This window comes from Protopterus annectens, chromosome 7.part0 (assembly GCF_019279795.1).
Source record: "Protopterus annectens isolate FY-2018-M chromosome 7.part0, PAN1.0, whole genome shotgun sequence".
NCBI classification, from domain to species: domain Eukaryota; kingdom Metazoa; phylum Chordata; order Ceratodontiformes; family Protopteridae; genus Protopterus; species Protopterus annectens.
In genome coordinates, this window is record NC_056739.1 from 904380607 (window position 1) to 904407160 (window position 26554).

General features: G+C 42.1%; 1 protein-coding gene across 1 annotated transcript in view; it reads left to right on the plus strand.

The window, feature by feature from the left end:
• The window catches only part of CACNA1D (calcium voltage-gated channel subunit alpha1 D), a 5051180-nt gene that overhangs the window by 1593532 nt on the left and 3431094 nt on the right, over positions 1-26554 (plus strand). The window contains exon 9 of the mRNA XM_044077483.1: positions 1998-2167. Coding sequence (XP_043933418.1) covers positions 1998-2167 — 170 coding nt within the window. The remainder of the gene's footprint in view (positions 1-1997; positions 2168-26554) is intronic.

Sequence of the window (26554 nt, forward strand, 5' to 3'; positions counted from 1 at the left end):
TCATAAAAGCCACAAGCTAACCCTGTCATAACATCTAGTGACAACTGTTAGGCACTGCAGAATAATAGCAAGCAGAAGGGAACAGTAAATGCATTTGAAATATAAGAGAAGGAAGAGTCATTTCATAATACTGTATGTGCATTAACTGTAAAACATACATTTCCTATATAACATACCAAAATCCTTTTACTAAACTACCATATGAAATGATTTAACTACCTCAATTATTTTTAACTAATCTAGATGAAATATAGCTACAACGATTTTAGGGGTAGTAGTAAGAAGGCATGTTGTTTATATGTGTGTGTGACAGCAACAGGTTGGAGTATATTATTGTGTTCTATTTGTTCCTTCAATTCCATCAGAGTGAGACGCACAAGGTGGTTGCCTTTTTGGGGGTAGGGGTGAGGAGGAGATGTGCTGTGTATACATTTGACAGCAGACACTTGATGTATATAAATGTGGCCTTTCGTGCCTTGGCTTTTGTTCCAGTCTAACACCAGAGGAATGCACAGAAGAGGTTGACCCTCCCCCCTTGGGAGGACTAGAGAGGACAGCACTATTCCCAGACAGGATTTGTACAGCCTCACAAGCATTTTTCTTCTCGGATACTCTGAGCTGTTGTGTCAGACACAACTTAATTCTTCCTTGAAAGCAGAAGTTAGACTGAATGTCTTTCCTTACTCATCATTTTTCAACCTCAGTGCATCAACTGGGTGTATGTTTAGCCATCGAATGAGGAAATCCATTGAACCTCTGTTCTTTGAACTTAAAAATCAAACATTCAGTTCAGTGAGTGTTCAGTCATCGAATATTTTACGCAGGGAAAAGAGACAATGGACCAACATGTATACCGAAACACTTTCTGGAAGTATATCAAACCCACCAAGGTGGGGGGATACACCTCCCTTACTTATATATACTAACTCTGAGATTGCACTACAGTGGGGAAAAGGGCAAATTTCCTAATGGTGGTCAAACAACTCTGTTCCCTGGGTAAAATATTCGATGATTCAACATTCGCTGAAGTAAACGTTTGATAAGTTCGATGAACAGAGGTTCAATGGATTTCTCATTTGATGACTTTCAATGGATTTATCATTTGATGATTGAACACAGAATCTCTCTAACCACATTTCTTTTGGGGGCCTAGTGGACCTGAGATCCCTGGCTTAATTCAGCTGTTGATTCCATATGTACTACAGAGCACTCTTCACCAGTTAGTGTGTTGAAAGGATTAAGGAAAAAGAAAGTCTGATAAGACTGAAGTTCTTTCACTGGTCATGATTCTTGTTCCCTCCATCACTGGATAAAAAGGTTGTTTAAAATAAGTAAATAAAATGTCCCTCCAAGTATATGGAAAACCAATGACTTAGTTCAGTTATTTCCTCCAGAGTTATTACAGTATAGTCTTCGACAGTCATAAGATGTTGTAAGAATGTAAGAAAAAGCTGTAAAAGTAATGCAAAATATAAGTTGGATGGTGTTTAGAAGCCAGGATGGTGGTGTTGTGGACCACGGACATCAGGGATGTGCGGGAAGGAGCAGGAGGTGCTATGCAGCCCTTCATCTATGGCACTACTTTTCCTAAGGCCAGTCTTGATTGGTAATCACAGCAACTCCAGCAGCATATATCTGCTTTCAGTTTTTGTTATTATTTTTTTAATAAAAATACATGCTAGGCAAGAAAATGAATTTCAGAATGCATATAGATAAAAATAAAAAATATATAATTCTGAATTTTCATTACCACAATTTCCTGCTGTTTTAGTAAGGGATCATTTATCATTAATATGCTTGCTGTTTTTTCACTTTGTTTAACTTACTCATGCAGACTACAGTTGTTAAGTATAAGTAGTTTTTCTGTTATTGCTTTGGCCCTTGAATTTTCAGGTAAGCCTGAGGTACAGGATTATGAGCTGCAAGTCAAGATACTGAGAAATTTGTTTGCCTGTGAAAACTCCTTGCCTCATCTTTTGTTATCAACATCTTTATAGTGAATTCTCCAAGGAAAGAGAAAAGGCTAAGGCAAGAGGAGATTTTCAGAAGTTGCGGGAAAAACAGCAGCTTGAAGAAGATCTAAAGGGCTACCTGGACTGGATCACTCAGGCTGAAGACATTGACCCTGACAATGAGGAAGATGGTGATGATGAAGGAAAACGTAATAGTATGTAGAACATTTGTTGGTTACATTTTATGTAGATCTTAGTATCAGCAAAATGCTACAGACACATTCTGAGGAACTTTAGCAAATTTTGGCTTAGCCCAGCTTGTTTTTCTCATCTGAGTTGCATTCTTTACTTCCATTATTATTATATTGTGCTTAAAATATATTTGCTTTTAAACATTTGTCTGTCTTAGGTGATTTATGCATATCTGAAGATGTAGAGCAGCATTATGATATAGTTTGTCTATCTATTCATATTGTTGCCTGGGAAAGTATAACTGGACAGAGTCCATTTTTGGTGGAGGGCTAAGGAGAAAAATTCCTCTCCTATTACATCTCAGAACAGACGATATTTACTTATAAAGGCATCATATGTAAATAGTTGTACAGATAGTTATCCTGTGATTTTACAGTGAAGTTACAAACCAGTATGAGCAAGTCATGAAATAAATGACATGCTAGTACAACATGCATCAATAAATAGTCAAGCAGAGAAGAATGTACATAAGAGCATTAATATTGGAATTGAATAATCCTTGGAATTTAGGTGTTACTGCAAGGGTACATGAGGCACAGTTACTCTGCCGTCCTTCTGCAAAGTATTTCCTTAACTCATGCCCACCAATAGAGGTCTGGAAGTTTGCACTGTAATTTCCAACGGGTGAAGCCTAAACTTTTTGATAGAATCCAATTGTCTTCATTTCAAACAAATGTTCATAATTCTGGAACCACAGGGATTACTAAAGAAGTGAAAATATCAAACTGTTCAGCACAAAACTATTTGTATACTGGTATTATTCTTTAGGTACTATGTCTTAAACTGGATTTTATAAGTCACAGTGAACACAGTAGCTATATGTTTGTAATATTTTGTAAACAACGTAGAACATTTCAGCAACTACTCAAGTTATACACATACTTCAGCACATTTTGTTCATCCAACTCCGAGCTTTCATATGAGTTTTGTCTGTGATACTTAGTTGTCGAGATATTTAGAAAAGCATGAAATTTATGACAATATAAGTAAATATTTTATGAACAACAATTAATGTCTCTGTACTTGCACTAGGCAGAGGTCAAATAACACAGTTGTGTTTGCTTTTGTGTAAATTAAATATTTTAATACTTTTTATTTAGTATGGTTTTAGAATTATTAATGCAAATATGAACAAGCAATATTTAACGCCTAGAGGTGTCAGTAGGATGTAACTGCAAAAGCACCTACAGGCATCACTTGGCTGTAATGAATTCGTAAGGGACATACAGTTTAGTTACTCTGTTAAAGTAGACTGTGATATCACAGGAGAGGATTGTAACTAGAAGGAAGAGCTAACCTATGTATGGGGAAACTGAAGCTCAGAAAGAACCTAAAGAAACAGAAATGTGGTTCAGAGGAATGGAGACCTGACTGTGATCCAGGTGGCTGAGATTAAAGTAGCAGTCCCTGAACTGGAGGAGTAAGGCAAGGAATGAAAGTGAAGGGGGATGGGCCTGGCCGACTCCCCTGTGGTGGCTGTGGGAGGGAGATGCATGTGATTGTGAGCACACTGGAATGGTGTGATTTTGCTGAAGGAGATCTAAGAAATCATGTTCTGTGCTTCAGGGTTGGCAGTCCGGGCTATTGATGGCAACATCACTCATGGAAATGTAGAGCAACTAATGTGGCAGCTCCTTGCACCCTCTTTTCTTGCACAGTCTAAAAAATATGAGGACATAGGCAGCAAAACAGAAAAACCTTAGACCACCTGTGATGGTTGCTTAAGAGATAGCCTCTCTCAGCTGACTATTGCCCTTAGTGATGAAGTAGTGAGTGGGTCAGTTGGCTGGGGGGGTGATGACCAGCAGGCAGCAGGGACAAATCAGGCAAAAAATAAAATACAGAAACACAACTCATGTTTTGTGCAAGGCAGCTGGGTTGGAAATATTGTAACTGGGTAAATATTTTTTCCCCTTTTTTTTATTTTTTCCTCCTGGCCTGTAAACATCAAGCCTCTTTTATGGCACACTGGTCTGAGTTCCCTAACAGTGTGGCCTCTCAGCTTCCAGAACTGAGGGGGAGAGGGATCTTGTGCAGGGAACTGCCATTATCCACTCAGGCAGTGGAGGTAATTGGGTGGTATTTGTGTGTTTATGTAACCTAACCCCACCTCCTGGTGGTGATGTGCCCACTTGTTCCCACCAAATCCATTGATGCATACACCTTTGTATGCAAAGACAGGAGCTGTCATCACCAGCTAAGGCAGCTGCAGAACACATCCCACGTGACTGGCTGTTGCTTTCAGTGCTACATGCAACCTCTGCATAATACCACGGAGCAGAATTAAGAGCCAGCTGGGAAACCACCAACTCCCCCCCAAGAATAGTTGTCATCCACCCTCCCCTGCCTTTCCATCAGTGATCCAAACTGCTAATCAAACCCAGGTCATCTTTGTCAAAGTTAGAGCTTTATCCCCTGTATGCTGTCAGGAGGCTTTAACTAGGGAAGGGATCCAGTCCATGAACTTTTTTCAATCTGACCAGAGATGGTACACTGTTACATAAAACATATATTTGTTTTAAACATACAAAAATGGTAAATTGAAAAGAAGAGTTAGACAGTTAACTTTGGATGTAGACTTGTACCTGTCATAAATATGTTAGGCACTGTTCATGAAAATTGTATGCAATCACTTAGAACTAGTATGTAGTAAAACCCATGTACCATGCCCTTTGTGATCCATAAAATCCCTTAGACTCTTCTTTAGGTGCTGGACAGGGGCGGACACAACTGCATTTTCTGGGGTAGTCCAGGTGTGCAGTTATATGCAAATGGTGATTCACAGCCAAGTCTGAAGTTCATAGACAAGTGAATTGTTGGAAAAATGGTAATAGTGAAAGGGGTCTACTTTGATTCACTGAAAACTCATTTCACTGAATTTCAATTCACCCTCAAAAGTCACTGAAATCACTGAAAACATTTCACTGAATCACATTTCACTGAATTTAAGTACTGTTGGGCAAATAAAACGTATATGCCCTTTTCCCCACTGTAGTGCGATCCTGGAGTAAGTATATATAGCTAGAGGTGTGTGGGGGCATAGCCCCCCCCCACCTACTTAGCTTTTACAGTGGATATAAAAAGTGTACATACCCCTGTTAAAATGCCAGGTTTTTGTGATATAAAAAAATGAGACCACAATAAATAATTTCAAAACTTTTCTCACCTTTAATGTGACCTATAACCTGTACAGTTTAATTGAAAAACAAACAAATCTGTTGGGGGAAAAAAATATAAAAAATAAAACAACCTACAATAAGCTTGTTTCATAAGTGTGCACACCCTTAAACTAATACTTTGTTGAAGCACCTTTTGTTTTAATTACAGCAGGCCAATGTAGTGTGTTTGGAATTATGAAAGATCTTTTGTTTTTAATTTCTCCAAATCTTTTGGGTTTCTAATACCGTGACAGGAATGGACTCCACTCATAAGTCAAAGTATGATTAAAGTCATGAAATTAGTATTGTTTCACTCTTTGATGTCAGCCAATAGTGCTCTTCGCAGCACCTGCAGTGTGCCCAATAATGACTCCTCCTGCAATTCGTATGGAGTTACATGGATTGGTAGCATATCTAAATACGATTGTAGACCTATTGCTCCTACTACTATTGGAAAACTGTCTGGGTATCTTTCTTCCACATTCCTCTGGTTTCTGCCTGCAAATCCTGATATTTTATGACTTTGTGTCTCTTTGTACGCAAGACACTGTAATCATTGGGTGTGGCAATTTCAATGACCAATGCTACTTTTGTCTTCTTTTCTTGGACCACTGTATCCGGTTTTCTAGCATCTATCTTTTGAACTGTTGGTAATGGGTGATCCCATGTGATGTAGACTTCTTTATTTTCTATGATGCTTTGTGGCTGAAGTTTCCAGTGTTTTTCAGCCACTTCAGAACCATAATGTTTGCACAATCCCAAGTGCAACAGTCTTGCCACGTTATTATGCCTTTCAGTGTACAGTCCTTCTGCCGTTAGTATGTCGCAACCAGCAACAAGGTGTGCAACTGTTTCCAATTCGGTTTTACAAAACCTACATTTATCTGTTTGTCCCACATGTTCAATGGACTTTGTAAACCAATGTGTATGCAGCCCACTGTCTTGGGCTGCCAGTATTAACCTTTCTTCTCTTGATTTGAATTTGCCTCTCCTTAACCATTCTTGCGTTTGTTCCTGATCAACATGAGGTTCTTCCATAAGTTTTCTATACTTGCAACTATATTTATGCTTTTTCCTCATTTCTTGCCTTCTCATCTAGTCCTTTACCTTATATTATTTCTTTTGTTTTTTGACACATTCAGTTGCTCCCTGATTTTTATCTACTTCTGGTTTGATTTCCATTCCTGCATAGTGTCTCACATATTGTTGGAGAATGTAAATACTGTCTGGGTAGTGCCTGAAGGGGTGAGGTGGGCAGAGAGTTCTCTGGATGACAGAAGAAATAATATGGTGGTTGTGATGAACATGTAGACAGTAAACCACTGGGGTGTCCAGGAATTAATTGTTGGGTCTGCATAGCTTTTTTGTATCAGTGATCAGTGATGATACCTGACACCATTGTGTATGTGATCTATGTATGTGTATATACCTTATATATATATATATATATATATATATATATATATATATATATATATATATACACATACATATATATACACACACACACACACACACACACACACACACACACACATATAGGTTTATGTATGGTTGCAGTGCATTTTATCAAATTATCAGATATTATCCATTTTCGTTATGTCCTCAATGGATGGATCTGGATCTGAGGCTTCAGATCTAAATCAGCCTGTTCTAAAGCTCATGGTAACTCAAACTCTCAAGCTTCTCCCTTACCCACAATGCACCACCCCAAACACCTCAGATCTCGTTTACCGCACTAGGTGAAAGATGTGGTGTTTCTCTGCCATTTTTGAGCATCAGATAAGTGTGTTGTTTTTTTCATTATCTTGGCTAGAAACCTTTTTCTCAGCCCTTTTTTTCTTCCAATCTCCCTTTATTCTCAGTAATTTGACCTTTTAGTTCCTTTCTTCTCCCTTGCCCTCTGTTAATGTACTTTTCTACCCTTGTGGGTAGTCTTTCCTTCTTTTCCTGTCTCCCTTTCTAGGGGTAGAGTTTGTTAGTTTACTTTACCTTCCTTTTCAAATAGAAGGTTTATCGTATAAAAATAATGTTTTCCGATTTCTTTCTGTAAAGGCTGAAAAGGAAAAATCTCCAGTTGGTTTTAAAAAAATTATAAAGTGTGGTCAGAAAATGCCTTAATCTGACTCATACACTGTTTGCCTCTACTGTTTAGGGCCTCTTCATTTACAGAAGTCATGTTCTATTTGTCTTGCGTTCAACCCCAGAGTTCTGGCTGAATGCAGAAATAAAAAACAAACTAGTATTAAAGGGTTTATTATCCTCTGCTTTTGGTGAAGCTATTGCTGGTCCTGGCACAAAAAAATAAGGATAAAACAAAAAAATTGGGCAAACCTTCTCCAAGTTCCTCTGATAAAACTATGAAAAGATGTTCTTTGGATCCAACCAGCCTATGGGATCTGTCCAAGAAGAAAATAAAACACTCGAACCAGACAGACCTCTGGGATCCTAGCAGAACAAAAGAGATATTGTGTGATCCGACTATTTCATCAGACCTGAAAGACTTCTCCGCTCCGAGGTCTTTGGAGCAAGAAATCTTACCATCTCTTCCAATGCCTCAGATCCTGTATTCTCCAGTAATTGAGCCGGCCAGATGCAGGCTATCATCTCCATTCTTGGATGTTACTAAGTCACCTTCAGTGTCTTCCACTCGCTCTACCAGAAGCCTGACCGTTGAAGATGTCCAGATGGTAGTGAGAGAAATGCTGGTGCAGCAGAGGCTTCAACCCAGTATCTCTGCTTTGACTCCATTGGGATTGGATATGCATACATCCTCTTCTCCTTCTCCAACTCCAATGACCTCTGAGCCATCCCTTCCAGACTGCCTGGGCACATTTGCCTCAGATCCAAGGACCCCCTTTCACTCTGATCTAGGGACTGCACTGAACTCCTCTTTATATTTGGATCCAGAGAGCTCTCGGAGCCAATCCTATCCAGTCAGGTCCAAGGTGTCTCAGTCGACTCCAAAAATTGTGGTGCCATCATTATGCTTTGGACCCTCGACAAGGGTTAGCTCAGCTCAGGCTTCGATCTCAGGGCTACTGTTTTTGGAGCAGAGAAGATCCATGGACCCCTGTTTGGATCTGGGTACATATATTACTCCAGGACTGTCAGCCTCTAAATCCTTGGAGAGGGTACAACCCTACATCTATGACCCAGACATCCCATCCCCCTTGGGTCCTGTACAACCCTCCACCTTTTTGTCTGCACCCAGTGTCTAAGCTACCTGTGGTGCAAGAACAATCAGTACCAGAGTCCCAGACATTCCATCTAGGTACCCCTACCTCTTCCAATACTTCACCAGAACATCTCCTTGAAGAAGCCCCTAAAAAGAGGTCATGCAATAGGATGCACATAGATTCCCCAGAATCTATCACAGAGGACACAGACTTGGATGAAGGTGAAGGGTCCCCATGATCACCTTTGTGATTCTTAAACAGAAAGGAGACTGGCAGTCCAAAGACCCTATGTCAGATGGAGGCCTTTGGTACTGGCCCATCTACTTCCTGGGTAACCCCACCCTACGACAAGCTTATTGAATTGGTTTGTCAAAAGGCATGGATGGAACCTGACACCATCAAGCCAATCCCCAAGAAGCCAGATAAGATCATGACCTCTCCCCAAGATAAACCTTTTCTATCTAAAGGCCCCATGATTGATGCCATGGTCATGTCAGCTGCCACCAAAAAAGAACTTGCAGATGAAAGTCCTTCTGTCCATCCCCCCCAACAAACAGTCTCAGACAATGGACAGATTCGGGAAGCGAGTGTATGCATCAACCACTTTTGCTATTAGATCGTTGAATTACCAGACACATTTTACAAGGTTGCAGAGAGATCTCATAAAACACTTATCAGATACCCTCTCTGGGTCTGTTTCTGAAGAGGTGAAGGATTTGGTCAACTCTCAGATAGCAACCCGTTCAAGGAGTTTCAAACTCCTCCATCAGGCTCATTTCTCACTTAGCAGAAGGAACCTCAAGGGCAGTGGTTGCAGGCATTTCCATAAGGAGACGTGCCTGGATGTGGTTGTGTGATTTCTTTCAGAACCCTTCAAGTCTTCTTTCTTTTATGCTCCTTTTGACGGTTGTCCAGGTGTGAAAAAGATGGGAAAATCCTTTCTGCTGTGGGCATACATTTTTCAGCCCCTCATAAACTTTTCTCAAGGAATCACCAAGGTGGTGGAAAAATGTGGTTCAGAAAATCCCAAGGGGCTTTCCAGGACACATGTGCAGGAGGTTCCCCCAGGGGCAAAGGGGGAAATTCAAATGGTAAATGCTGCCCTTGTGGCAGAGGTGGTCCGCAAAACCAACAATCCAGAGAAACGTTTTTGGCAAATCCTTCTAGCACTCTTGAAAGGAGCCCTGATTGTCCCCCTCTTGAGGCAGTCAGGGGTAATTTATCCCTGCACTGGAGAGCCTGGCTAAAACTTATAAAAGACACATAGGTGCAGAAGATTATATCTAGAGCTTATATTACACCATTTTTCCAACATACTCCCAACTCAAAGCAGTTTCCTGACATCCCACCCAGTTGAAGAAAACAGGCAGCAATCATAATCCAAGAGTTGCCAGACAAAAGACTCATCCAAGAGGTACCCCTAGACCAATTAGAATCTGGAACTTACTCAAGATTCTTTTTAGCGTCAAAGATAATAGGGGACTGGAGACCTGTCCTAGATCTCTCCAAGGTAAAGAAATCAGTACGAAAGGCCAAGTTCGGGATGGTCATGATTCAGTCCATTCTGCCATTCATTCATGCAGAAGGACAATTGGATGTGCTCGGTAGATCTTCATGGTGCATACTGTCACATAAAGATGAACAGATTCCTGCGCTTCCGGCTGGGAGTAGTCATTACCAGTTCAGAGTACTGCCCTTCGATCTCACCACAGCCCCCAGACTGTTTACCAAATGCATGGCAGAAGTAGAGGCTCACTTAAGACTGCAAGGATTCCGTGTTTCCATAGTTGGATGACTGGCTCATTTCTGCCCAGACCAAGCATCAATTAGTTACTTAGATTCTTCCCCTTTTTACAGTTCTCCACTATAACTTTATTTAACAACAAGTGATCCTTCTTTCCATATGACTTTCTGTTATTGCCCTTTTGTTTTATTGCCATAATTGAGTTTTCTTCTAAATGACTATAAATTCTGTCGGCATCAACACCAGTGTATAGTTTATGCATCGTTGGAAGGCAAGTCATTGGTCTATAATTTTTATTATAGCTTGCAGGTTCACTCTTAAATAGGAGGATTGTTTTTCTTGTTGTTAGCCAGGTTAGTGTCTGTTCGGGGTGTGCATATAAATAGTTCTTGCTTATGGCTATATCTTCGTGCAAACACGTTCATACTTTTAACCAAAAGTTAGGTACTGCATCTAGGCCTGGGGTTTTCCAATTAGAAGCTTTTCTTAACTTTGTTTCAATCTCTCTGGCTGTTACTTCATCTCATTTCATCTCCTGTATCTTTAAACTTCTTATTTTTCTTTTACTTCTTCTACCTATTTAGCATCTTTGTTATGTTCCACAGTATCTTCATAGATACTTCTCCAAAATATATCTAATTGTTTTTTTGGCGGTCTTTCTTTTCTTTCTACCATGTTTCCCAATTCACTAAAAAACTTTTTTGGGTCATCAAATTGCTTATTTTGTGCTTTTCCTTTATATTTATCTGCGTATCTTCTAAGTTTATCCACCTGTGCTGAGATTTTTAAGTTCTTCTTTTCAGTAGTGCATGATAGATCCTGCTCTGTTCTAATACTGTGTATTGCTTTTATCATGTCTGTCTTTTTTAGTATTTTTGTTGATCTGTTCCCTCTTATATATTCTTCTAACAGTGACACTTCTTGTCTTAACTGCTTTATGGTTTTCTCTGTTCGATACTTCCTTGATGCTATTCAATTTCTCCCCTTCCTTTCCCTCAATACCCTGTGTTCTTGTGGTAAACTTTATCAGTTATTAATTTAGCTGCACAGTAATATATCCTGTTTACTTCTGTTATATTTCATGTATCTCTAAGGACAGTCCTAATTACTGTGTTTATTTGTTTTATCAAACTTCTGACTTTTTGGGCTTTATTGAATTTCTGCAGTCTATTTCTTTCATTGATCTTAATATGTCCATCTATATCTAGTAAATCAAGCAACTTTTCTCTTAGCTCATTTTCTTCTAAACTGAGTGCACATTTTTTGTTTTCCATTTCCTGCAGGCATGCTATAGAAGGTTCTATAGCATCTTCCTTTGGCACATTTTCTTCAATTTCATCCTGTGCCATCCATTGTCATATGGAAACTCACTGGTCTATCACTCCTCAACAATGACTGCATCAGAGTATCCAGTTTCCTGTTCCTTCCCTTGCTGTCTAGCTTCAAGTGAACGTTTATACTGGTTTCCTGTGAAAGGCTCCAAAATATCTTCATATGGCACCTTGACCAGTTGTTTCTTGTTCCACTAGTTTCCCCTTAATTTGGATATCCATTGCTCTATCCTGTTGTGGTGGTTTGTGAATTAGATTTTCTACACTGAATCCTTCAATTTGCAAGTACTCCATAACCTCAGTTTCTATTTCTTTAACTTTTCTGTTACTAATTTCCTTTTCTACTTTTCCTCTTTGTCTTCTTATTTTTTTGTATTGTAAAGTTTTCCATGTCCAGATTCCTTTACCTGTATTTCTCTTCAGATATTTTTGGTGCTGCTCTTTTTGTATTTACTTTCTCCTTTGCATAAGTATTACACCATATTAAATCTCTTTTTCTTTCCCTTGTCCATATTTCTTCTTCAGATGTCTCCTGATCTTCCTGCTTCTCCTTACTTTGGGGACTCACTCCATCATGCTGTGATGTAATCTACCTTCTAACCAAATCCTTCACTTTGCAGGCACTCCATAACTTCATCTATTTTTTTAACTTCTACTTTACTAATCTTCTTTCCTGCATTCCCTCTTTGTGATATTATTTATTTATTTTTTATTGTGAAATGTTCCATATCTAGATACCTTTGCTCTTAGGGGCTGCCTTCTTTACATTGATTAATTTGGCTTTGTCCTTTGCATAAATATTGCACCATATCAAATCTCTCTTTCTTTCCCATGTCCATATTTCTTTTTTATGCCTTTCAAAAATCTCTAGGTTTTGTTGTTTATATTTTCACACTTCCTCAGATGCTTCTTTTTCCAAACAGATCAAAGTTTCTTGAGCTATATACTGTTTTTCACAAATATGTTGTATTAGTGAATACAAATTTTATTTGAAGCTTCTGACAGTTTTTCTTGTGGAAGTATTTTCTTTCCTTTAATTTCTCTCTTAATCATTTTGTATGTCTTGTGTCTGGAAAGTTTGGCCTTTTTGCATAATAGTAACAATACGTCATTTCTTTCTTATCCTCAATAGTCCACTTTATCTTCCTTATGGCTGTTCTTTGGCCTATCAGTCTTTGTGATTTTTATGGGGTACTACTTCCTTCTACAACAGGGGGTCCATCCTCCCCCTGGGCCTGGCTTGGCCCCAATGTAGGAATGTTTCCGTATTTTGAGGATTCTATACTGTCATCTTTTCCAGTCTTGGCACCGGTGTGCCTACCAGGATTGGGTGCTTTTTTATCCTGGGTCTTGTACACCCAGCTCTTTTTTTCATTTTTAGCCTACTTCTATCTGTGATATATGCTATATAAATACAATCTATATATCAGTGTTGTCTTGGTGAGATTTTGTGAAAAACAGGGTCCACTCCGCGAAGGTACTCACCAAAACATGAGGATGAATTCAGTTTCAGCAATAATGCCCTCCTTTACTTGCTGACTTATCTCTCCATTCAGACCTCAGGGCCACAGAGGATTCAAATACCCACTTGTCGGTACCCACAGGTATTGGCTTTGCCAACACCCATGGAAACCCACCTAAGTGGTGCACCTACACCTCCAACCACAGAGGGACAGAAATTGGCAAGGCAAGAGGGACCAAAAGAACTTTCAAACTTTTTACCAGAGGAATACCCACCCAAAATCCAGTTTCAGATCTAGAATCACAGCACGAGACCACTTTCTGAATTGGAACTGAATGTTGTAGAAAAAGGAATCACTTTCATTCCACACAAAAGAAACAGTTTATTAAGCACCATTATAAATCTGAAACTCCTCATAAAAAAGCTGAATCTTTGAATATTTTCCAGGATAAGGCTAGCAAAAAAGAAAATACTGTTCTGGGACATAATCTGGCACAAGTGAGAAAGTGGAAAATGCCTAGGGATTTTTGTCCACCCATGCCCCTTATACTTAGTGCTTATGAAGCTAAATTTGACATTAGAGAAATTCAAAACCAGAAAGGTGAGTGGAAAAACTTTTATGACATCAATAGTGGAAATGATAGCACTAGTAACTTTGGGCAGGGACAAAACTAGATGAGTTATGAAGACTAAAATGGGAGAGGCATTATGGTCACGGACACCATCTACTATAAGAACAAAATTGAAAATGTGTTAGGGAATAGCACGTTCTATAATAAGTATGTTTAGTCACTGTGAGAAATGCGTATGACAATTTGTATGGGGTACTAAAAGTTCTTCTTGATCAGGAGTTAATGAGAATAAACTTCTAGCCTTTTTAACAGTTCCCCATCCAAAGATACCATGTTTATTTGGAGTCCCCAAACCCTAGAAAAGCTTCACAGACCCTGTATACATTCTAGTGGTTGCCAGCGGGGGCTGCATTGCTGAAACAATATCCATTTACCTGGAAGTGAAAATAAAAACACTTGTAGCTAGTAACAGTCCTTTTATCCTTGACACTTTGGATTTTCTAAATAAAATTAAATACATTAATACCACTGAATACATGATTCTAGTTCCTGTCAATGTTGAAGCCCTTTATACAGTACTGCCTCACCTGTACTGTACAAAAGCGGTGAAGAAGGCACTTATTAGGGAAACAGGAGTTCTACCAAGTGAGCTGGAACTTATTGCAAAGCTTTTACAAACCCCATTAGATAACAGCTTTTTCAGATTTAATAACAGATTTTATAAGCAGACTGTGGGTATTGCTATGTGGGCAGCCATGGCATCCATCCTAACTAATGTAGCCTTAGTTAACTGGGAAGAGATCTACAATTCTGAATTCCAATGTGACATTTTTGGTATCTTCACTTTATTGGCAGAATATTCATTATTTGGAACAGTAATGAGCAGAAACATCAGGAATTCCTCAATTACATAGGCAGCTCCAGGAGTTTCCTGAAATTTATCTCCTGTTACAACAAAGAGAAAGTCAAGTATCCCAGACTTCACCATCAGTCAATTGAGGCTAATGGGCCCTCTCACTAAAACGTATACAGAAAACTCACCAGGGTTAATATGTCCCTGCATGCCACCAGCATGCTGCTGCTCATTATCAAACACAATGTTATCAAACCTCAGGGAATGCAGATGGCAAGGGTATCTAAAGAAATTAATGACTTCATTGTGAACATTATTGAACGGGACTTCCTTCTAAGAGACTGTGATGCAAACATGCTCCACAGCTCACTAGACCCAATCAGGTCCTTAAAAAAATGGACAACCAAATCATCCTTGAACTTGGCCATCGTCTTCACCCAGGATCATCTTGTGAGTTAGAAAATTATGCAGGACAACTGGATCATTATTGAAAGCAACAAACAAATCAGCAGAATACTAGAAACTGGCCCCAGCTTTGTTTCTAAAAAAGGGAAAAGTATCGGGTAGTACTTTGAATCAAAATTAGAAGCCTGTGAGATAGATGTGAGAGGCAGACTGCAATGTGGAGCCAGCACTACAACTTTTTCAAATACATGAGTGAGGTATACCATTTCTGCTGTTCCAACACATGTGTACAATTCCACAGCAAAAAGAGATCCAACTGTAACACTGAAATGGTTATATATTGTGCTACATGTTCCAAATGCCCAGTGTAAAGACTGTGAATGAGCTTAAGTGTCCTGGGCAAGCATGACCTAGAAAAAAAAAACAGGGCACAGTACCTTCTCTTTTCAAATACTGGATCACGTTAATAAGACAGACCTCAAAGGAAACAAAAATGCACTTTTGGGAAATAAAAACTTGAGTGGCAGATCCACTTAAATGCCTGCAATAAGCCAGTACAGCTAGTTGCTCAATTAAAAACATCTTACAACTGAGAAGTGCAAGTTACAACCTATGGTATTAAGGTAGCCACAACTACTACCACAGGATGAACATCTCTAGCAGCCATATCTCTCACACTGTACCACAGATTTCAACTGGATCAGCTTGCTCTTTGACAATTCCACCAAACCAAGCACAGGATCACCATCCATTGACACCCACAATCACACCCCAGTGATGGCCTTTACCTTGCATGGCAATGGCACCATTCTGCTTTCCACACTAAGCCATAAAGAAAGGATAAGGTGACTGAGGTTTCAAGGATGATATGAGTTGCATTCTGCACAGCAAGACCTCACCCAAGCTTAAGTCAAACGGCCACAAACTGAACGACTATACGTCTTGCCTTTTCGGAACCGATCCCCAGTCCTGGAACCGGTCTCCGCAATATTGAAGTCACCAAAAAAAAAAAAAAAACTGGAAGCCTGTTTCCTACCTTTCCTGTAACTAGTGTTCCAGATACAGATTTGCTGTATCCAGGACTGTATGTAAGCTTCTGAGCCCCCTAAGCCTTTCTGTGTTGGAGGGAAGCCTTCTAGCTTATCAGTGGGAGTGGTAAACACTAGGTAACCTGTCTACCACATAAGGAGTGGGTCTGGCCCAGAAATTGTAGTTATTGGCTGTTTGGGCAATCTCTTCCATCTCTCTCAACTTTCTGATTTGAAAGCCTGCATTTGCACTTGTTTCTGTCCTGTAACTTGTCTAGTGCAGAAACAGATTCTTAGTTTTAGCACTTAAATTTGCTTATTCGTGCTCAGCACTTGTTCAGAACTTGTAAGCACTAAATAAGCTACTAATTACTGTAGCACTCAATCTTCCTCATTACCTAGAGGAAAACAGTTTTTGTACTTACTTTTCTCACTTGCTTAGAGAAAAACAGCTCTTGTACTCACTTTCCTCACTTATCTAGAGGAAATAGTTTTTTATTCAGGCATGCCCAAGGGTCAGCTCCTGGTGTTCTCTCCTGTCTATCTGATGAATCTGGGCATCTTGAGGCAATTTAGAAATTGCCTCATGTACACAGACAACCTTCTCCTCCTACCACCCAACACTACAACCTGTGAGAGATGCACTTATCTAGCCAAACTGAAGCTAAAGCTCTCTCCAACCAAGACTGAACTTGACAGTCATGAGGAGAAGTTAAACATTTGCACCTCACTACACTCATTACATAGTCTCACTAAATCTACACCACCAAAATCCACACATAGTAGCAGAAAAACATTCGCGGAGGCTCTCAATAATAATCTGTCTAAGCAACAGAGACCTCCAAAGCAGAAACGCAAGCAACCTCCATCCTCCAACACAACCCAAATGACACATAGCCTACAGACTCAGTGTGCCACTCAACCACAGCCAATAAGGCAAAACAACATACCCAATACACTAGTCCTAGGTAACTCTATAGTCAGGCACACTGATGTCCCACTCACCAGGCTAAACAAGGAGAAGGTTACTGTCAGCTGCCTGTCGGGTGCCAGGATCCGCCACATAACCCATGCACTCAGGTCACTCCACAACAAGTACAGATATGACTCCATCATTGTCCATGTTGGTATGAATGACCTGAGACGTACCTCCCTGGACTACATGAAAAGAGACATGGAAGAGCTCTCCGATCTTGTAGCCCAGGCAGGTATGACCCTAGCCCTGAGTAGCATTCAGCCATCGCCCAGAATGATCCCTCAGTACAAGGACAAAATGATTGACTTCCAACAATTGGCTAAGCTTCTGGTGTCATTCTAAGGGGATCCAGTTTCTGTCTGCTTGGGATGACATGGTCGACAGACCATGATGATTTGCCACAGATGGCCTGAACCTGTTGCCCCTGCGATTCTGGATACTGGCTAAGGCTGTTGCTGTCCCTATAGTGCCTTTTTTAGGCAAGGTTCAAATGACAAATTCGCCACCTTAGTAGGAACAGGCAAGCAAAAACTGAGGGTAATGCTACTCAGTGCTAGAAGTCTAAATCTCAAAATGTACTCACTCGAGACACTCCTTAAAATGGAGAACATCGATATCTGTGCAGTGACTGAGTCCTGGTTCAAGGCTCCAGAGATCACCCCTGCACTACCAGGCTATAACTCATATCACACGTTTCAGCCATGTAACCTGAACCGAAACACCAAAGGCGGAGGTGTGTCCATATTCATTAAGGATATCCACACCTCCAGGCTAGTTGCTCAGCATAATGCATCCGAGGTTATCCAAGTGCAACTAACTCTGAGCAAAACTGCAATCCAAATTGTAGCTTGCTACAGATCCCCACTCCTCTTTTCTTGATGTACTGGAAAATATTAGGGTTCAACCAAACACCCTAATAATGGGTGACTTCAACTACCCCACCATTAACTGGGAAAACTACTCGTGTACCAACTCCTTAGCTCAGCACTTTCTGAAATTCATAAACTCCAGTGCCCTGGATCAACTTATCCACACCCCCACCAGGGGCAACAATATCCTAGACCTAGTCATTACCAACATGAGTGACCGGTGTTCCACACCTGAAGTGAACTCCTCGTTGGTCCAATCCGACCATAAGCTAATCACCCTTGATATCCACATTCTGCCCCCACCCCCCCATTAAGGAAACCACGGTAGACAATTTCTCCAAAACCAACTTCATGCTTTTTAAGACAGAAGTGGTAAACTTCATGACACCCATGCAGATGGACAATACAGTTACGACTGCTGAATCCTACACAAATGCACTCTATAAGCACTTACACAAGTGCATGAATTGTGCTATCCCAAACAGAACCAAGATGCTATCCTCCAAAAAAAGGAAGCCAATCTTGTGGTCCCCTGCCATAAACAAACTGTACAACAGGAGGAAGAAACTGTTGCAAAAGAGAGTAAAATCCCATGAGTGGAGGAGCTCCCTGGTCAGCCTCAGTAAGAAACTGAGATCCCTTTTAAGATCATCCAAAGCTAGCTACAAAAACAAAATTGCCACTAATTCTAAGGACAACTACAAAGCATTCTATAGCTATGTCAAGAATCTCGATGGCAACACCCAGATCTGCTCTGAGTTACAGCATAACAGCACGAAAATTACAGAATCAACTGATAATTGCCAACATCCTGGCAAATAGGTTCAGTGCTAACTTTACCCCCCACCCCCTAAAGGGCCCATATCTATACAGGAAGAATGCAGAGTCCCTGTAATCACAACTACACAGGTAAAAGCTGCACTCTCTAAAGCCAAAAACACAGCATCCATGGGACCGGACAACATCCCAGGCTGCATTTTACACTAACTTCAGAATGAACTGGCTCCCCACTTAAGCACCATGTTCAATAATAGCCTCGTATCATTCTTTATGCCCACTGAATGGCGCACAGCAACAGTTATCCCACTCCACAAAGGGGGAGCCACCACTGATCCCGGTAACTATCGACCTATTAGCCTGACGAGCCTGGTCTGCAAGGCCATGGAACGTATCATCATGGAACTCATTAACAAAGACATTGGTATCCTCCAAACTCTGTATCCCACCCAGTTAGGGTTTGTGAAAGGCAGATCATGCCTCCTGAACCTGATTGACATCCTTGAGGCAGTCATCAAAGCCGTAGATGAGGGTAAGGTGGTTCACATAGCCTATCTTGACCTCGCCAAGGCTTTCAACACCATCCCCCATTCTGGAATTATAGCTAAACTCACTAAACTAGGTATAAATCCCTATGTCACAAGATGGGTTGCCAACTGGCTCACTGACAGACCCACACTGTAAAAGTTGCAGACTCCAAATATGACCTCAAAGCAGTGACCAGTGGAGTACCACAGGGTTCTGTCCTTGGACCTCTCCTGTTTGGTATCTACTTCTCTGAAGTACAGGCTAACACAGAAGGCCTCTGGCTAATGAAATTCGCAGATGACTGCAAACTAGGAGCCATAGTCAAGGCCTCAGATGATGTGGACATCCTACAGAAGGGCCTCGCTCAGACAGATGCTTGGTGTCAGAGCCATGGCTTCAAGCTCAATTCCAAAAAGTGCAGTGTCATTCCCTTTGGTAAAAACTCTGTACCCATGAACTACCACATAGGCAGCAATCTACTTAACACCGAATGTGTGATAAGAGAACTTGGGACCCAGGTGGACAGTAGTCTCTCCTTTGATAGTCACATCGCCAAAGTGGTCAGGAAGTCCTTCTACGTAGCACAGCTCATCATAAAAGGGTTCTCATCCAGGAAAAAAAGAGGTCATTGTTCCTTTCTACTCGACACTCATTAGACCCATTATAGAGTACAATGCCCCTTTTGGAATGTACCTCACAGGACATATGGAGCAGCTGGAAAGGCCACAGAAGTACCTTACAAAGAGGATTACTGGCCTCAAACAAGTGCCCTACACTGACCGTCTCAAAAAACTCCAGCTTTACTCCGTAGCATATTGTCTACTCCGAGGTGATCACTGCCTAACGTATAAAGCTATGTCAAACCTAGAGCTGTTGGACATGCTACACCTAAAGAAATCCCAATCCCTCCAAGCTACATGCTCTAGGGACCTAAACCTTGTTAGCACAATAAACAGGACATGCTGGAGGGATAGATTCCTGTCCCAGAGACTTCCCATACTCTGGAACAGGCTACCCATCTATGTCAAGCAAAGTTTTTCATTAGCACTCTTCAAGAAAAATCTTGATGAGTGGATGGGAAATAGGAAATACACCTCGGGGATCACTTCTGTGTCTCTGCTCGACAATGGCACAGGAAAATAACTTTCTTGGGTGGCGTAAGCCAGGGAACCTTGTTGGCTAGGCTTACATAGGCCCTTGGGCCGATAGCCTAGTACCTACCTATGAATATGAACCAGTCCTCCAGTCGGTACCACCCTCTATTGAATCATCTCGGTCCTCGATAAACCTATCCAGTTTGGATGTGGATCATGTGCAGAAGTTGTTACAGGCACCGGCATTTGCAAAAATTGTATCGGTTCCAACCCATGAGGTTTTGGAACTGAAAACTGTTCCTCCATCTACTTCTTTTCCTCCTCCGAGCCATACAAGTTCGTTGGAGCCGGAGAAGTTGGACCTTATGATTGTGCAGCCTTCAGAACTGACGCCTGCTCCAGTGCCATCAGTTCCGATTACTCAAGACTTCCTTGGCCCCTACTGAGGAGTCTAGGGGCCGACACTCGCCAGTCGGGTCTGGGGAAGATAGTCGGACTGGCCTGTCGGTTCTGACTTTGCCTCTCGGGGCTTCGGCTCGCCCGAGTTCGGCTCCTACCTCTGGATCGGAGCCCAATGTTCCGGTGCCAAGGGAATAATCTTCAGATCCAGCAGTCCTTCTCACCAGAGCAGAGGTGCTTTTGAGGCCATGAGGAGAGTAATGTTTCCCAGGACATCCACAACTTCAGGACCAACTACCTCTTCCCCAAAAGCGCCTGTGTCAACTTCTGACTCACAGATCCCTTTGAAACGTAGAGACCCTGAGCCTCAGGAAATTCCACTGGGTGGCCCCTGCTCTTCCAAGACCTCACCAGAAGTTCCTGCTGATGAGGTTTCCAGGAAGAGAATTTGCAAGAGGAAGCATCTAGACTCCCCACAGGAGTCTTTCACATCTGACACTGACTTAGATGAATGAGAAGGGTCCCCACGGTCACCCTCTGAAGATATCGCATTTACAGATATATTGGAAATCCTTAAGCAGAGGGGTGGATGGAAGCCCACCAACCCTACTGAAGATGAGTCAGTCCTCTTGAAAGCTTTTGGGTCTCAGCCCTCCATCTCTTGGGTGTCTCTGCTTTTCGATGAGCTTATGCAGCTAGTCTCATTAAGGGCGTGGGAGTCTCCGGACACCATGGAGCCTGTCCCTAGGAGGCCCAATAAATTTATTTCTGCCCCTCATGATAAGATTTTTCTCACTAAGGGAGTGCCTGTTGATGCTATGGTGGTGGCAGGAGCCACCAAAAAGGAGATATCATAAACTTCTTCCTCTATCCATCCTCTTAACAGAGACTCTAGGATCATGGATAGGTACGGGAAGCGCATGTATAGTTCAAAGACTTTTGCCATGCGTTCACTGAACTAACTTACACATTTCACAAGACTACAAAGAGAACTCCTAAAAGAGCTTGGAGATACTGTTCAGGGTATGGTAGCTGAGGGAACTTCAGACTAGGTCGCATCCCAGCTTGCTACCCTTAATTCCATAGTGAACTCGTCTATGCGTTTGATCTCATATGCAGCTGATGGAACGAGTAGGGCAGCGGGTACAGGAATTGCTCTCAGGAGACACTCCTGGATGTGCTTATGTACCTTTGCGGAGCCCTTTAAGTCATCCTTTGTCAACACCCCTTTTGATGGCTCATCTCTATTAGGGCCCAAAGTTAAGGAAACCTTGGCCAGGTGTGAGCAAGAAGGCAAGACTCTGTCTTCCGTCGGAGTCTGTTTTTCCACCCCTACTAGACCTTACCCCAAGGGTCAAAAGGGAGGAAAGATGTGGTTCCGAAAAGTCCAAGGAGCCTTTCTGGACACACATGATGAACCCCCCTCCAGGGGCAGAGGAGGGGGCAATAATGGACGACGATGCCCTTGCAGCAGAGGGGGTCCACAAAACCATGGAGGCAGAGACTAGTTCTTTGGGAAGCCCTACCAGCGCTCCTGAAAGGAGGCCCGACTGTCCTACTCTGGAGGCAGTCAGGGGTCGCTTATCTTTGTATCCAGATGCCTGGCTAAAAATAACAAACGATAACTGGGTACAAAGCATAGTTTCCAGGGGATATTTTATTCCCTTCGCCACCCCCCCATTGACAGCAAAAATCCCGGACGTTCCACCCAGTTACAGGGAACAAGCATCAGCAGAGTTCCAAACGTTGCTAAGAAAAAGAGTCATCCAACCAGTCCCAGCAGACCAGATAGGATCCGGAACTTACTCAAGATTCTTTTTAGTTACAAAAAAGACAGGGGACTGGAGACCTGTTTATATATAGTCCCTATCTCAGCCAATTGTAATACTAGCATTGTGGTTTATTTCGCTACATGTGTAAAATGTTTTTCATTTTATGTGGGGAAAACTATCAGAAGGCTGAGAGAACCGATTATTGAACATAAGACAGCTATAAGAAGGAAGATTGATAAAAATGCTTTAAGTAAACATGTTATAAGTAAGGGTGAGGATCACTGTTTTAAGTTCAGGATAATAGATGCAGTCATAAAAGGGAGCAGAGGGGGTGATTTAAATAATTACCTTGAGAACAAAGAGTATGAATGGATTATTTAGACTGTTTGCAGAGTCTGACCCGGGTCTCAATAATGCTATGAGTAATAAACCTGTTTTAGTAAAAATACAACAGAATATTTAATGTGTTTTAAATGATTTTAAAAAAGTGACGTCATGTGATATGCTGGCTGTGGTCATGTGATGCATGTATTGCTCTTATTTAAAGGTTGAATATTATGTGTAGTAGTATTAGCATTGAGAAAGGGTTGTTACCCGAAAGCTTTGCTTGACGTTGGAGCATTTTCGTTTTTTAGTTTCGGACTCTTCCCTGGCTCCTGGTTTGGAGTGCGGTCCTTCGGAGCAGGTTGTGACCCCAGTACCAAAGTTGTCTTTCTCGGTTCCAGGCTTCCATCCCTCTTCAGGTGGGCCTGCCTTCCAGATCATGGAGAGAGCTTTAGCCTCAGTGGGCTCTCAGCTGGCCCCTTCTACTTTGGAGTGTCACATATTTGTACCTTCTGGACCAGAACTGTCACCATCTCTCATGTCGGGACAGCGGGTACTGAAACAGCAAGATATCCCTGTTCAGGACCCCTCTTCTTCGGAGTCTTCCTTAGAGATTCCCACTGAGGAACCACCCCGTAAGAAGACTTGCAAGAGGAAGCATCTAGATTCTCCAGAAGAATCTGTCACGGAAGACACAGACTATGATAAAGGAGAAAGTTCCCCCAGTCACCCCCTGAAGATATCTTATTTGGAGACATCCCGGAAATCTTAAAACAGAGGGGTGATTGGATGTCACAAACCTATCTTCAGAGGAGTCTGTGTTCTTGCAGGCTTTTGGTGCTCTCCCATTTACTTCCTGGGTGACTCCATCTGCTGACGATCTTATTAAGCTTATTGCACAGCAGGCATGGAAGGCTCCTGATTCCATAGATCCAATTACCCGGAGGCCAGACAAAATCTTATCAGCTCCAAAAGACCAACCACACTGGGGAAAGGGTTTAGCAGTAGATGTCGTGGTGGTGGCAGTGGTGGCCACCAAAAAGGAACTTGCCGAGAAGAGTTCCACTGTCCACCCCTCTAACCGAGAGTCTCGGATGATGGACAGGTTTGGGAAGCGGGTCTTTGCATCATTGACCTTTGCTCTTAGGTCCTTAAATTTCAGTGCACACTATACTAGAGTCCAAAGGCATCTGATAAAGGAGCTATCAGATACCCTCGCTGGAGCTGTCTCTGACGAGGTGCGGGATAGAGTTGCCTCTCAACTTGTCACCCTGGAGTCTATATCAAACTTGTCCATGCAGCTCATTGCTCATGCAGCCAAAGGAGTGACTAGGGCAGCGGGTTCAGGCATTGTCATAAGGCACCATGCCTGGATGCACTTGTGTGACTTTGCGGAACCTTTCAAGTCTTCCTTCATCAATGCTCCTATTGATGGATCTTCCTTGTTTGACCCCAAAGTCAGAAACACACTAGCCAGATCTGAAGAAGGCGGAAAGGCCCTTTCTGCTGTGGGCATTTGTTTCTCTACTCCTCAACGATCCTACTGTAAGAGTCAGAGGAGTGGAAAAAATGTGGCTCAAAAAGTCCCAAGGGTCTTTTCAGGACACACATGGCGAATACTCCCCTTGAGGCAGAGGGGGCAGTTCAAGTGGAAGATGCCCTCCCTGTGGCAGAGGAGGTCCATGAAATCAGGGCACCAGAGAATACTTCTCCGGGCACCCCTACCACTGCTCCTGAATGGAGGCCCGATAGCTTACCCCTGGAAGCAGCCAGTGGAAGAGTTTCACTGCACCAGACAGCCTGGCTATTGATAACTTTGGACACTTGGGTGCAGAGAATTACCACCAGAGGTTACCAAATTCCCTTTACTGTCTTTCAAAAGGCCCCAAAAGAGTCCCCAATGTTCCACCAGACCAAAGAAGATCCGGATTTTACTCAAGATTCTTTTTAATGCCATTAAAGATAGGGGACTGGAGACCAATTTTAGATCTCAGTCTTCTGAACAATTTCGTTCAGCAAACAAAATTCTGGATGGTCACGATTCAGTCTATTCTTCCCTTTCTAGAAGAGAATGATTGGATGTGCTCTGTAGACCTTCAGGACGCGTATTACCACATAAATATGGACAAACGCTCCAGAAGGTACCTCCGCTTCTGGCTGGGAGCCAGTCATTTCCAATTCAGAGTGCTGCCCTTCAATCTCACCACAGCCTCCAGGGTGTTCACCAAATGCGTGGCAGCTGTAACAGCTCACTTGAGGCTACGTGGATTCTGAGTGTTTCCATACCTGGATGACTGGCTCCTCACCGCTCCTACCAGGTGTTTACTGCTTCAAGCCACAGACTTCATATTAAGCCTTTTCCAGTCTTTGGGGAATTACGGTCAACAGAGAGAAATCACAGTTGACTCCAACACAAGACCTAGAATTTATAGGAGCATGCCTCAGTATGGTTTCTTGTGTAGCCTCTCTCTCTCTCTCTCTATATATATATATATATATACACAGATTACAAAAAATTAAGGTCGCAAGTACAACTGATCATTTCCAAAAACACAGTTCCTGCTCTTCTCTTCCTGCTCTGGGATCTTTGGCAGCAACCATAATTTTATTACCCCTCGCAAGGTATCACATGATGCTGCTTCAATTGCTTTTAGCGGCGCAGTGGTCAATATCAAAGCCAGTGTCTTGTCTGATTTTGATATCAAATTGCTGCAAGAAGGATCTATCCTTGTGGATACTGTCAGAAGAAAATCTGTGGGGGCCACACCTTCACTCCTTCTCTGCCCACTGCTTTAGTGACCATGGATGCTTCCCAGATTGGGTGTGGGGGGGGCATTATCTAGGAAGAACAGTTCAAGGCCCTTGGTCCCCGCAAGAGGCCAGTTTGCACATCAGTGTCCTAGAATTGAAGGAGGTGCTTCTAGAGTTGCAAGCCTTTCAGTCTGTCCTTCCTTTGGGGATGGTTGTAATCCAATATGACAACATGTCAGTGGTCTGCATGTCAGTGGTCTGGTACATCAACAAGCAAGGTGGAACCAGATCCTACCCCTGTGTCAGGAAGCTCTCAGGATATGGCAATGGGCTATTGCTTCCAATCGCTTTCTAATAACAACACGTATCTGGGGAAGCTCCAACGTGATAGCAGACAAACTGAGCAGATGCATCCTCCTGCCTCACAAGTGGTCTCTCAATCCCAAGGTGGAGATAAAAAATTTTCGTCGCTGGGGCCAGACTTGCTGTGATCTTTTTGCCTCCCCAATAAACAACAAATGCAGCAGTTACATTGCCATAATTCCCCCACAGAGGAAGTCCCTGAGAGACGTACTCCTTTTGTATTGGCCCTCAGGCCTTCTTTATGCCTTTCTCCAAATCCCTCATTCCCCTTTTTTTGAAGAAAGTCCAAAGGTTGAGAAGCAAACTGATCCTCATTGCACCCTGTTGGCCCTGTCAAGTCTGGTACCACTTCCTTTGGCCTCACCTGATTCACCGTCCTTGGATTCTGGACCTAGTTGCAGACCTGCTGTCTCGCCCACAGAGATTGATGCATCCCAGCCTTTACAATCTCAAGCTGACAGCTTGGTGTCTCCAATTCCATTAATTGCCTGACAGAGCAAGTTACATTCTCCAGTACAAAAAATCCTTCTGGCTTCTCATAAACAGTCTACCAGGAAACTGTATCTTAGCAAATGGAAGAGATTCTCAATCTGGGCCCATACAAATAATTTAGATACCTTTTCAGCCATGGTTGACAATGTCTTGGAATTTTTGGCTTCTCTTTTTGAACTAGGAGCTTCTGCTTCCACCATCAAAGTCCAATTAGCAGCCATTTCCAATTTCCACAATAGGTTTGTTGATCATACTTTGATTTCCCATTATTTA